The sequence below is a fragment of the Bos grunniens genome, chromosome 24, assembly GCF_055505025.1.
Source record: "Bos grunniens cultivar Pamir isolate PY7600 chromosome 24, Bosgru_T2T1.0, whole genome shotgun sequence".
Classification (NCBI taxonomy): domain Eukaryota; kingdom Metazoa; phylum Chordata; class Mammalia; order Artiodactyla; family Bovidae; genus Bos; species Bos grunniens.
The window spans coordinates 4,973,982-4,988,335 of NC_141188.1; the positions used below are offsets into that span (position 1 = coordinate 4,973,982).

Consider the following 14,354-nt stretch of genomic DNA (forward strand, 5'->3'; position numbering starts at 1 on the left):
TTTCCATCTGCAGATCATTTCAGATTTTAATGCCCAGGCTCCAACCTTGAGAAGCAGTCATAATCAGGCCATTCGATGTGCAAGAACCCATGATTCCATACCAATATCTGAGCTGACCATCCAGGAATTTTGCACATCCAGATTATTCATGACTCAAAAGTTGAGTGAGGACAGGAATTTCCAAAGGGAGAATAAATAGCTTTGAAAGTGAACATTCGACTTAACAAATTTATAAATCAATATATTACAAACAAAATGAAGGTATTTAGGGCACTCTTTCACTCACTCAGTCACTTGTTATGTCCAGCTCCTTGCGACCCCATGAACTACAGCCTGCCAGGTGCCTCTGTCCATGGGATTTTCTAGGCAAGAATACTGCAGTAGCTATGCCCTTCTCCAGGGAATCTTTCCGACCCAGGGATCAAACCCACATCTCCTGCACTGCAGGTGGATTCTTTACTGCTGAGTCACAGGGGAAACTACTGTCTCCTAAAGTTAACAAATCAAAACATAACTAAATATTTGTCTTCCGTAATTTTAATGACTTGAAAGAACCAAAGGTTGAACTTGGTAAGTATAATGATTAATTGGTCAATCATTACTCAATATAAACTGAGCATAATGGCATGAGACTTGTATCAGGAAGTTATAGTTCAATATTTAAATTACACAGGACATAAAGGACTAAAATTTTTCAAACCTTTCTTACTTTTATTATTACATATGGGTGAAGGAAAGAAAAAATATGCAGTTTAAGTTATAAAATATCTATTTTATACTTATCTACACCAGAGATGTAATGTACAGCATAGTGACTGCAATTAATAACACTTAAGCAATCTGCCTGCAATGTAGGAGACCTGGGTTCTATACCTGGGTTGGGAAGGTCCTCTGGAGGAGGGCATGCCAACCCACTCCAGTATTCTTGCCTGGAGAATCTCCATGGACAGAGGAGCCTGAGGTGCTGCAGTCCATGGGGGTCATGAGAGTTGGACACAACTGAGCAACTAAGCATGCATATGTTTGAAACTTGCTAAAAGAGTAGACCTTAAAAGTTCTCATCCCAGGGTAAGAAAAATGGTAACTATGCATAGTGATAGATGTTGACTAGACTTACAGAGGTGATCATTTAATAACATACACATGTATCAAATCAATATGCTGTGCAATGGGAACTAATATAACATTACATGTCAATTATATCTCATTAAATTAAAAATTAAAATCCAATGGATGGAGGAGCCTGGTAGGCTGCAGTCCATGGGGTCGCTAAGAGTCGGACACGACTGAATGACTTCCCTTTCACTTTTTCCTTTCATGCATTGGAGAAGGAAATGGCAGCCCACTCCAGTGTCCTTGCCTGGAGAACCCCAGGGACGGGGGAGCCTGTTGGGCCGCCGTCTATGGGGTCGCACAGAGTCAGACACGACTGAAGCGACTTAGCAGCAGCAGCAGCACGGAAAACCACTAGACCATTCAGGTTTGACCTAAATCAAATCCCTTATGATTATACAGTGGAAGTGAGAAATAGATTCAAGGGATTAGATCTGATAGACAGAGTGCCTGAAGAATTATGGATGGAGGTTCATAACACGAAACAGGAGGCAGGGATTGGACCATCCCCAAGAAAAAGAAATCCAAAAGGACAAAATGGTTGTCTGAGGAGCTGAGAAAAGAAGACAAGTGAAAGGCAAAGGAGAAAAGAAAAGATAAACCCATTTGAATGCAGAGTTCCAAAGAAGAGCAAGGAGAGATAAGAAAGCCTTCCTCAGTGATCAATGCAAAAGAAATAGAGGAAAACAATAGAATGGGAAAGACTAGAGATCTCTCCAAGAAAATTAGAGATACCAAGGGAACATTTCATGCAAAGATGGGCACAATAAAGGAGCGAAGTGGTATGGACCTAACAGAAGCAGAAGATATTAAGAAGAGGTGGCAAGAATACACAGATCTATACAAAAAAGATCTTCATGACCCAAATACCCATGATGGTGTGATCACTCACCTAGAGCCAGACATCCTGGAATGCAAAGTCAAGTGGACCTTAGGAAGCATTACTACGAACAAAGCTAGTGGAGGTGATGGAATTCCAGCTGAGCTTTTTCAAATACTAAAAGATGATGCCATGAAAGTGCTACACTCAATATGCCAGCAAATTTGGAAAACTCAGCAGTGGCCACAGACTGGAAAAGGTCAGTTTTCACTCCAATCCCAAAGAAAAGCAATGCCAAAGAATGCTCAAAATACCACACAGTTGCACTCATCTCACATGCTAGTAAAGTAATGCTCAAAATTCTTCAAGCCAGGCTTCAACAGTACATGAACCATGAACTTCCAGATGTGCAAGATGGATTTAGAAAAGGCAGAGGAAGCAGAGATCAAATTGCAACATCCATTGGATCATTGAAAAAGCAAGAGAGTTCCAGAAAAACATCTACTTCTGTTTTATTGACTATGCCAAAGCCTTTGACTGTGTGGATCACAAGAAACTGTGGAAAATTCTGAAAGAGATGGGAATACCAGATCACCTGACCTGCCTCTTGAGAAACCTATATGCAGGTCAAGAAGGAACAGTTAGAACTGGACATGGAACAACAGACTGGTTTCAAATCAGGAAAGGAGTACATCTTATTTAACTTAAATGCAGAGTATATCATGAGAACAGCTGAACTGGATGAAGCACAAGCTGGAATCAAGATTGCCAGGAGAAATATCAATAACTTCAGATATGCAGATGACACCACCCTTATGGCAGAAAGTGAAGAACTAAACAGCCTCTTGATGAAAGTGAAAGAGGAGAGTAAAAAAGTTGGCTTAAAACTCAACATTCAGAAAACTAAGATCATGGCATCCAGTCCCATCACTTCATGGCAAATAGATGGGGAAGCAATGGAAACAATGACAGACTTTATTTTGGGGGGCTCCAAAATCACTGCAGATGGTGACTGCAACCATGAAATTAAAAGATGCTTGTGCCTTGGAAGAAAAGTTATGACCAACCTAGACAGCATATCAAAAACAGAGACATTACTTTGCCAAGAAAGTTCCATCTAATCAAAGCTATGCTTTTTCCAGTAGTCATGTATGGATGTGAGTTGAACTATAAAGAAAGCAAAGCACCGAAGAATTGAAGCTTTTGAACTGTGGTGTTGGAGAAGACTATTGAGAGTCCCTTGGACTGCAGGTAGATCCAACCAGTCCATCCTAAAGGAAATCAGTTCTGAATATTCATTGGAAGGACAGATGCTGAAGCTGAAGCTCCAATACTTTTGACCACCTGCTATGAAGAACTGACTTATTGGAAAAGACCTTGGTGCTGGGAAAGATTGAAGGCAGAAGGAAAAGGGGATGACAAAGGATGAGATGGTTGGATGGCATCACCGACTCAATGGAGATGAGTTTGAGCAAGCTCCAGGAGTTGGTGATGGACAGGGAAGCCTGGCGTGCTGCAGTCCATGGGGTCTCAAAAGTCAGACACGACCGAGTGACTAAACTTAACTGATACTAGTCAGATCAAGTTGCAAACATTTGTGTGATTTAAGAGAAATAACGGCAAACTAGTTATGGATCAACTTCTAAGCAGTAGTTGGTGTAAGCCTTTATTACCCTAGTTATGTAGCTTTAGGACCTCCTGACTTTAATCTGTCTGAAGGTGACATGCCTTCCTCCTAATCTTCACAGCTTTGGTGTTAAGTCTCTTCACATTCCCACCAGAATGGGTCAGACATCCAACTCTGAGTTAGCAATGGCTTTGAACTTGAACTCTTGAAGAAACTATCCTGTGGGACATACTATCGACATAGACATTGTTTATTTGAGAGCAGCTGAGTTACAATATCACATCAGTTTCAGGTGTATAGCACAGTGATCCAGTTGTATGTATCCTTTTTCAGATTCTTTTCCCTTATAGGTTTTTACAAAATACCAAGCATAGTTTCCTGTGCTAGACTTTTGAATTGGTCCTTCTCTTCTCACTTTTCTGTGCAGGTCCCTCTGTGCTGTGTTTAGTTGCTCAGTCGTGTCCACCTTGTTGAGACCCCATCGACTGTAGCCTGCCAGGCTCCTCTGTCCTTGGGGATTCTCCAGTCAAGAATTCTGGACTGGATAGCCATGCCCTCCTTCAGGGGATCTTCCCAACCTAGGGATCGAACCCAGGTCTCCCGCATTGTGGGCTGATTCTTTACCATCTGAGCCACCAGGGAAGCCCAAGAATACTAGAGTGGGTAGCCTATCCCTTCTCCAGGGGATCTTCCCAACCCAGGAATCGAACTGGGGTCTCCTGCATTGCAGCCGGATTCTTTACCAGCTGAGCTACCAGGGAAGCCTGAAGTCCCTCCCGGTGACCACCTCTCATCTCCCTAGGGCAGTGCACTTTTTTCTGAGATTATCTTTGTTTGCCTAAGAAATGCTCATCGTTAGTCATAGAAATCCTAGAATTTGGAATATTTCTCCCTATTCCAAGTCAGACAATTTAAAGACAGTGCTGGTACATGATATACTTGACGTCTTTGGGTGCGTTTTCACGAGTGGTCTATCCTAGGAGAACTGGACGAGAAGACACACCGCCCCATTCTCTCTTGTGCCAGAGCCACTGGGGAGCCGCAGACCTTCAGCAGCTCCTTTCTCACCTCTCTGTTGTGTATTTTCTGTAAAATATGCAGATTGGCCACCAAATTTAAATGAGCTCACGATTCACATGAAAGTCTTCAAAAAAAAATCATACAGGTCCTTAAGCCATCTTTTCATCAGTGGACAATAAGCATATTATTAACATGTCAATATTACATTGGCTAATTAGTGAAAACAGCCAGAAATTAAAAAAAAAAAAATCCTGATGTTCATGAAGCAAAGATGGACAGAAGCAGTAGCTCTCTGCTGAGGGCCAGTGGCTGGGGTTGGACAGGCTTTCTAATAAGTGATGTGGGCACAGGCATCCAGTCACGGGATGAGGCAGAAATTTCAGCTTTAGGGAGTGAGAAATATGAGAAATGGACTATTTCCTGCCGTATCAGTCAACAAGTCCTCCATGATTGTAGCTATCCCCTGTGGACAGCTGGGGAGGGCATTCAGGAAGGAAGGAATACCTGCCCTCTAGCAGCCATCAGACTGCAGCCCCTCCCCTAAGGTGAGCCCCGGGGAGACTCAGGACGGGAAAACACGGGTCGCTGGCCCAGGTAGCTGAGGTGCATCTCAAAGGACTGATTTCAGACAGCCCGGACTCTTGCATCTTCCCATACACAGAAAAGTCTGAATTTTTTAACTTAGGATATCTGGCTTTCTTTAACAATATCTTGACGTCCAGACTACCTGCCCTTTATTGCGAAATGTCCATACAACCTGGTTCTGCCCCGCGCCTCCAAGAGCAGCTGTCTCAGAGTCACTTGAAACGCTGCCTCCCCAGCTTGAAAAATTCCCTCTGAATCAAACATAGTTCTCAACTTTTAGGTTGTAAATACTTTTTTAAGTCCACAGTATTTATTCTAAGGAAATAATCAGAAATATGCATGGGAATATTGAGTGGAACATTCCTTCTGTAGTCATTTGTAACACTGAAAACTTGAAAAGAATCTAAATGCTGCTTTTCAAAATTCTAACTAGTAGAGAATTAATGAGTAAATTATAATACATCTCAGTAAGATTCAAAATGTTTGATATTTAATGAAATGGGAACATACACATTATCTACTAACAGAAAAAGCAAGTACAAAAGTATGTTGTGCATTTGTTTTGTAGAAAATTAAAAAAAGATGTTAGCACTAAAATATTAAATGATTTTTCTCTAGATGAAAACATTAGTTGATTTTTATTTCCTTCTTTATTTCATTTTTTGTGTGTGCGTTACACGTTTTCTGCAAAGGCTATGTATTACTTTTACTATAAAAGGTATGGGAAAATTATAAATGCTCTCCAAATCTTACTCTTTGGTATTTTTTAATTTTACAATTCAATGACTGGCTTTTAATGGTTTCCACCACCTTCAGGAAAATAATAATAAGTAAGTAACAGAAATTCTACCTTGGAAAAAAGCAGAAACCTTTATTTGTAGGCACTGGTTTCTGAAACTTCAGAAGTCATTTAGATAGGCTTTCAAATGTTTCAAAGCTTTTTGAAGATTACCAAACATAGAAATGGAGGAACATAAATCTTGGAAGTTTTTAATCCCTTCTTTCTGCAAACATGCCTCAAAGTTTGTTTCTCTTACATCAGCTAGCGTCATCATTATTTTATAGGCTTTACATCTTTCAAATATCGACTAAATAACAATTAACATCCAGACCCAATCCACATTCAGAGGCATACCTCAAACTTTTCAAAAATCCACATTGAAAAGGAAAAATATTTGATTACTTACTAAACCTGAAGTTCAAGCTGCAAACACAAATGCAAAATAGGGTTATGTTTGTGTGTACACAAGGTTAGCAGGACGCCTGCCCCCACCAGGCCCGCCAGCCTCCTACAGGGGGATCTGTGGCCAGCTCATGCCAGACCCTCAGGGCCATTTGCCCTCGGGCTCCGGAAGCAGCAGCCTGTTCCCCTGGGAGAAAGGGGGGCTCCCCTGAGAGAGCGCAGTGTCACCTCTGGAGTGCGTTCGGGGACACACAAGACCAGAGGAAGAAGGCCAGGGTACGTCTCTTCAAACACTGATGAAGGAAGCAGAAACCTGTATAAGTAAATCCTCACACAAAAGGCAGCCAACTGGTCCTCCGGATGTTTCCACCTGTATTCACAGGAATCAAGTTTCTGTATTACTAGTAGAGGACACTTCACACTTAACCAACATCACTGCAATTTACTATTCAGACCCAACAGAAGATAGAGCCGGCCTGCTTTGCATCTGGATCTGGGGCTGCAGTGGCAGGAACTGGAAGAAGGCTCATCTGCTCCGTGTGGCTGCTAGAGACCACAGACCCTCCCCGGGGGCCTGTTCTCCCCAGGGGGCAGTTCACAGAGCACAGGAAGGGGGTGATTAAGAGCACAGCCCCTGGGGCAGAGCCTTGTGGACTCAGGCCCAAGTTCTGTCAATTGCGGGCCCCATGACCCTGGGTGAGTGTCCACTGAGTCCAGCACAGGATCCTTACCCACAGAGAAGGTGGAGTAACAGACTGGAGGCCCGGTGGTCTCTCCCCAAACACCCCCTCCCCTCGTCGTCATGCTCCGGAGCAACCTGACCAAGGAAGGCCGGTCCCAAATCCTGGATGAGGGAGAGCAGAGCATTTTATTAAAATTGTACCTTTTTTGAGAAAATTTTTTTTTTTTACGTGAATCATTTTTAAAGTCTGTTGAATTTGTTACAATTTTGCTTTTTATGTTTTGGTTTTTTTGGCCAGGAGAGGCATGTGAGATCTCAGCTCCCCAACCAGGAATCGAACCAGTACCCCCAGCATTGAAAGGCGAAGTCTTAGCCACTGGACCGCCAGGAAAGTCTCAATTAAAAGTGTGGAAACCAGCCTTTCCTCTTTGGAACAATGCAGAACCAATTTCAAGGCCCCCAGGGTCTGCTGTTAGAACAAGATCTGCCATTAGGTCCCCAGATACACCAAAGGATGACTGTAAACATTTCAAAACAGGGGGAGAGGATTCTCCCAAGAAGCACCTCGGTCCCTCGATGTACAAATTGGCTGTCGCTCAATGACTATACTCTGGAATCCAGTGGCACCCAGTGGAGTTAAAAATTTTAATTATCATTAAAAAAAAGAGTACTTATCATTTGAATAAGCGTTTTAGCACACACATCATGAAACGATGGTTCTGAATAGAATTTCTGTTGGTCGACTGCATAAGCAAATACCTCTCGTTGCTGGAATAACGTCTCAGAGGCAGAATAATGACGACATGACAATCTATGTAAATCAAGAACTGCATGTGGGTTTATTTTACATTTGAGAAAACAGTGGATTTAATTGTGTGAACCAAAATGTACTGTACAATATTAATGATAGAACATCAAAATGTATAATTAATAGTGCATCGCTTGCTTTGTCTTCATTTATTTATTTTCGTCTGATATACATGCATCTGGAAAGACGCAGGTGCCAGTAAAATTTCTCTATTTAAATCAAGCTGCAGGAACTAAATTTTATTCAAAAATTGTGGTTTTACATTATATACACAGAAATTTAATATAAAATGACAATATAAAAAGTTAAAAGAGAAAGCATACAGCCAGAAGGTACAAAGAAAGTTGAATAGATTAAAATGGTACGATATGTAACATAAGGAGTTTTTAAGCTGATGCTGGCAATTTACAAGGAAAGGACGCCAACATTTGCCCCATTTTTTTTTCATTTACCAATGCAGCACGCTTATAGAAAGGTCAGCTTGTACCAAAGCTTACATTTGTAAATAACTATAAACCGCAGTATTTTACAGGAAAAAAGAAATAGCATTTTTACACATTTTTAAATAATAACTTGCATACTTTTTTTTTTTTTTTTTGCCAAAAATGGCATTTTTCAGCATCCAGAGGGTTTGGGCATAGTGGCAACTGGGGTGTTTGCTGTTTTTTGTTGTTAGTTTTTGTTTTGTTTTCTGTTTTAAACGTATGACGTTGTGGCTTCCTAACCCCCACGTCCTAGACAACTTTCTGCTCTCCAACAGCTGCATGCATGCTTCCTTCACAAACCAGTTCTGCATATAAAAGCTCGTTTTTTAATTATTAAATAAGTTTTGTGTCTGACACAGCTTTTGATCTGAATGAAATGCCTTTAAGCCTTTTTTTTTCTTTTTTTTTTTTTTTTTTTTGAGTGAAAGGCACAGAAATGCGATTGCAGTCCTCACAGGGTTAAATCTGACACTAGGAGGTTCTCTGACCTTTACTGTCATGGCAGCTTTGTAATTTTAGGACGACGTCTATCTCTGTTATTTGTGTCTTTCTTTCCTGCTAAGTAAGTGTCTCCGAGGAGTGTGCCCCACTATCTCCTACAAAAGAGAGCTGAACATCGAGAACAGATGTTGAAAATAAAGGTCAGACTCTGACTCACGGAAAAAGAAAAGGAACATGCACGATCGGACGAAGAGCATATAAATATAACTACAAAATATGTGTAAGAAAAACCAAGGTCCAGACAGGCGGTCAGCAACCGAGGGCAGGCTGATTTCGGAGGCTCAGGCCGGGCCTAGTGCGGTACGACGTTAGTGCAATGCGCCTTGGGCGCGGGCCCGGGGCTACTGTTTCTCCAGCTCGGTCACGTAGATCAGGTGGTCCTCGGGGGACTTGCCGTGGGTCTTGCTGAGGTGCAGTTTGACTGCATGCTTGCTCGCGAAAGTCCGGTTGCACAGCTTGCACTGGAATGTGGAGCCCAGCTCGTCCTCGGCAGCCCCCGAAGGGCCCAAGGCTTTGCTCGCCAGGACTTTGGAAACATTCTGCTGTTCTTGAATCTGGTTTAGGGGCAACTTGGAGAGATCCTTCAAGCTGAAGCCTAAGTGTGTCTCTAGGTGATTGATGTACGTGGAAGCAGTTCTGAACTGAGAGGCACAATCGTTGCAAAAGAAAACAGGATGCCCTGTGTCCAGGTTCTTCAGGAACTTGGTCCCCCCTGTCCTCCGCAGCTGATACTTGACGTTGGCCAGCCAGTGGCTGATGGTGGTCATGGACAGCCCGGTGAACTTGGAGATATGGACCCGCTCCTGGGGGCCAAGGTCCGACATGATGTACTTCCCCTCCGCCGTCTCGCGCAGGCTCGAGGCGAACTGGGCCTGCAGGATGAGCAGGTGCTGCGGGTTCCAGTTGGACTGCCGCCCCTTCCGCTTGTGGACGGGTGACAGCTCGTCCAGCGCCTCCTCGAAGCTGCTGCCATCAGCGTCCGACTTCTCAGACACGGTGGAGGGTGTGGAGGACTTGGGCGTCAGCCGGCCTGTGAGGTTCTTCACCATGTCCGAGATGTCCATGAGTGCGCTCTCCCGGAGCGGCGAGGACACACCATCAGAGGCGCCGGGCACCAGGGGCTTGCTCTTGGACTTGGTCAGGTCGATGGGCTGGTCGCTGTTCTCGTAGAAGTAGCGGTCAGCGGCGCCGGGCGGCTTGGCGGGAGGGGCAGGGTAGGCCGGCTTGTCCAGCATGCTGGTGCTGATCTTGTAGAGCATGGCCAGCGGGTCCAGTGAGGGGCTCACGGGCCTGGACACCTTGCCCAGGTGGGTGTTCATGATGGACTGCAGGGCACTCAGCGGGTTGATGAAGGAGGGCTCAGGTGAGTGGTCAGTGATGATGGCCAGGTTGTTACAGCCATTGGTCACTTTGGCCTTGAGGGGCTCCGTGCCGTTTGGGGTGTGGGCGTCCCCCGTACCCTCCTTCTTGGCCTTTCCCCCGTTGGCCTCGGGGCCCTTCTTGGGCTGGGGCTTGCTGCTGCCCCCCAGCTCATCGGCCCTGGGGAAGTCCTTATTCTCCTTGGCCGCTGGGGACGCGGCCTTGGCCGGCGAGCCCTTCTCCTTCTCTGCCGGCCTCTCCTCCTTCTTCACGCTGACCTTGCCCGTGACCTTCTCTACCAGCTCCTCCATGGCCGACACGTTGCTCTTGTGGGGCGGCGGCGTGAGGCTCCCCGGGGAGTGCAGGAGCGCGCCGTGCTCAGCGGACAGCGGCTTCACGCCGCCGGCGAAGGACGGCTGCATCTGCACGCTCTGCACTGCCGGCGGTGGCTTCACGGTGCCCGGCAGCTGGTAGGCGGCGTGGATGCTCGGGTAGCCACCCCACGAGGGTGCGCCATTCTGGGCTTTGCTGATGGCCGTGGAGACCGTGTTCTCCAGGGACTTGAGGATGTCCACGCCGCCCTTGGTGCTGTCATCCAGGTCTTCCTCGCGGAGGTACTGGTAGAGAGCGGTGGGCTCGAACTTCTCGCCCGTGTCCTCGCCCTCCTCCTTGATCTTCTTGTCCACCTCCCCCGCCACCAGGGCCGCCTTGTCCTTCTCGGGCTCCTTTTTCTCCTCTGCTATGGTGGGGCCAGCCGGAGAGTCAGGCTGCTTCTTGACATGGGCAGTGGTGGCTGCGGCAGGGAGCCGGGTATGCGTGGTCGGCGGCAGGGGGATGGACTGGATCTTCTCCTCCACCACGGGGTCCAGCACCAGCTGCTTCCCCTTCTTGGAGGCGGAGGTGGTCACCTTCAGGAAGTGCCCAGTGACCATCATGTGGGCGGTGAGCTGCTGCAGGGTGTCGTGGGAGCTGCCGCACTCCATGCACTTGAGGATCTGGGCCTTGCGGGCCTCGAACTGCCAGGTGTAGCTGGCCCCGTTCTGGTAGCCGTAGCGGTTGTTGGGTGTCACGTAGGGGTTGGCCGTCTTCTGCTCCTTGGCCGCCTCACTCAGTGCTGCCTCGGCTGCCGCCGCTCCGGCCGGCTCAGGGGAGCCGGGGGCCGCCAGCTCGTGCAACGCCCGCTTTTTGGTGGAGGGGACCAGCTTGGTGAGGGCTGGCACGGGCTCCTTGAGAGGCACTTTCTGGTAATGCTTCGTCTTGATCATGTGCACGCTGAGGTCCTGCAGGGACTCGAACGAGTGCCCGCAGTACATGCACTTGAGCACCTTCTGCGCGTCCTCCTTGCCCTCCATCTCCATCAGCGAGCGCTTCCGGGGCTTGGACCACCGCTTGGTCTTCTCCGAGTCCTTGTCCCTGTTGTCGTCGCGGTAGTGCCCCGTCTCGTTCATGTGCACCGTCAGCTCCACCAGCGTGTCGTAGGCGGCGCTGCAGTCCTTGCAGCGGAACTTGCTGGCGCCCGTGAACACCGAGCCGTAGAGCTTGTTGTTCTGGCGGTAGAGCTGCACGGTGCTGAAGAGGCTGGGCTCTGGCAGCAGGCCGTACGACGACGTCTGCTGCAGCGTCTTGGCCAGGGCGGCCTGGTGCCAGTCGTAGCCCGAGCCGCCGCTGGCGCCCGAGCCTGAGCTGGGGGTGCTCGCCGTGGTGCCCGTGGCCCCCGCGGTGCTGGTGGGGGGCGTGGGGACGGGGGTGGAGCCCTCCTTCTGGGCCGCATCGCTGGTGCTCGTGGTCGAGGCTGACTTCTTCAAGTCCAGGGCCAAGCTGGACCAGCAGGACTCGGAGAAGAGGTTTGCGTACACGGCCTTGATCTGGGCCAAACTGTCCTGGGGGTAGGAGACGCCTTCCGCGCCCTGGCGCTCCTCCTTCTCCTCCTTGGAGGAGGAGCTTTTGAAGTGGGCGGGCTGGTCGCTGTGTTCGCTGAAGGGCGAGCCGTAGCCCGCGTCCTGGTTGGTCGCGGTGCTGATGGGGGAGTTCTGGTAGCTCTGGGCCTCCTTGATCTCCGCCTCCTCGCTGCACGCGAAGTCGGCCTCCTGAACATCCCCGGGCAGCCCATCCTCCTCCACGCTCCCCTCGTCTATCACTGCTGCTTTCAGTTCTTCCTCAGGAACATAAGCTAGGAGAGAGCAAGGAAACACAGTGAGTGCGGACGGCACCCCGAAGACGCGGCCTCCCCAGCGCTCACGCCATCTTTAAAAAGTCGTTTCTCAGCCAAGGATACAAGGCCGCCCCCACTTTATACACCGACCCGCCGCAGCGCCACGGTGGAAACAGGTTTCCACCAAGGCAAGCCCCCAAACCCCGCCTAAGTGAACACATTTCAACGGAAGGGCAGCGTCTGCCCTCTTCTTAGAGATGTCGGTCTGGCCATCATAGCTGGATGGGAAGACAAGCGGGGAAGTGACAAGGTGGGCAGCCGAGGGGCCCCTGCTCCTCCGCCTGTAGACTCTTCCCTCTGTAAGCAACGGGGTCCCTCATGAGCCTCCCCGTGGGGGGACCTGGTTGTCAACTTTTAGGGAAAGATACTCCAGGGACAGGATTCTATGGTGTCCATAAATAAAAACTCGCTTCAATGGTAAGTGATAAAAATACTCTAGTCTCTACTGAAAAAAGGAGGAAGCAACATAGCACCACCAGCCCCTGCCTGGATGGAGCAGAAGTCAGAGAGCCCCGGATATACTAAGCAGCATTGCTCACAAGAGCTGAAAGGTGGAAACAACCCTAGTGTCCACTGATGGTTGAATGGGTGAACGAAGTGTGGTTTACACACACGATGGGATATTATTCAGCCTTTAAAAGTAAGGAGATTCTGATGCATGCTTCAGTGTGGACTAAATCAGGGGCACTGTGCTCAGTGTAACAACCTTAGGTTTCATCACTGGGTCATGTCCAGCTTTTTTGCAACCTTGTGTACTGTGGACCGCCAGGCTCCTCTATCCATGGGATTTCCCAGGCAAGAATACTGGAGTGGGTTGCCATTTCCTTCTCCAGGAGATCTTCCTGACCCAGGGATCGAACCCACATCTCCTGCATTGCAGGCGGATTCTTTACCACTGAGCCACCTGGGAAGCCGTTAAGCCAGCAACAAAAGACAAATACTTAGGAGTCTCCTTACACGAGACACCTAGAGTAGTGAGGTCTGCTCACAGAGACAGAAAGAGAACAGTGGTTTCCAGGGTCAGGGGACAGGGAGAAATGGAAAGCTAGCTATTACACTGCTATATTTAAGATGGATAACCAACAAGGACCTACTGTATAGCACAGGGAACTCTGCTCAGTGTTATGTGGTAGCCTGGATGGTAGGGGAGTTTCTGAGGGAGAGGACACATGTATATGTATGGCTGAGACCCTTTGCGGTCCACCTGAAACTATCACAACATTGTTACTCAGCTATACTCCAGTACAAAATAAAAAGTTTAAAAGAGGGGGAAAAAAAAAGAAGTTGGTGTTTAATGGGTTGAGTTTCAACGTGGGAAGATGGAAAGATCTGGAGATGGATGCTGGGTTTGGCTGCATAACAATGTAAACTTACTTAATACCACTGAGCCATGCCCATAAAATGGTTAAAATAGTAACTTCGAAGTTATGAATATTTTCACACAATAAAAAACTTTTTAACCTAACAATGCCTATAGTAGGTGCTACGATGGCCTGCTACGGGCCAAGCTGCACAGAGGGTGACTTCTCAGGGTGAAAGTGGAGTTTCCCAGAAGCTCGGGCTGCTGACAGCTGTCCGGGGAATGAGAGGGATAGAGGGCATATAAACACCTGGATGGAACCCGGCTGTTTACTGCAGAACATTTCAGATCCTTCACCATGTGACAGGTCTTGTCAGTTCCCAAGGGGACATAATCCCCTGCACTGCTTAACTGACCTGACCAGCGTGCTTTTACTTCTTTCTCTTTTCTTTCTTTCTTCTTTGTGTGTGTGTGTGGAAACAACTAGTGTTCCGTCAACTACCTGGGAAATTTAGGGTTAAGATATTTCCAGAAAGGCCCTATTAAAATGCACTGATATGACCTGAGAGGGTGTCTCATTAAGTAGAATCACTCATTATCACATTATCAGAGCTGGACCCCGAGGGAATGTGGCAGGCAGCGCCGCGTTTTCAGGGACA

The 14,354-nt window shown here is 47.5% G+C and overlaps 1 protein-coding gene across 1 annotated transcript in view; it reads right to left on the minus strand.

Annotated features, from left to right (window-relative positions):
* Nucleotides 1-7,846: 7,846 nt before the first annotated feature.
* The window catches only part of TSHZ1 (teashirt zinc finger homeobox 1), a 79,373-nt gene continuing 72,865 nt past the window's right edge, over nt 7,847-14,354 (minus strand). Inside the window, exon 2 of the mRNA XM_086372122.1 lies at nt 7,847-12,353. Within this exon, the coding sequence (XP_086228248.1) occupies nt 9,166-12,353 (3,188 nt within the window). The 3' untranslated portion in view covers nt 7,847-9,165. The remainder of the gene's footprint in view (nt 12,354-14,354) is intronic.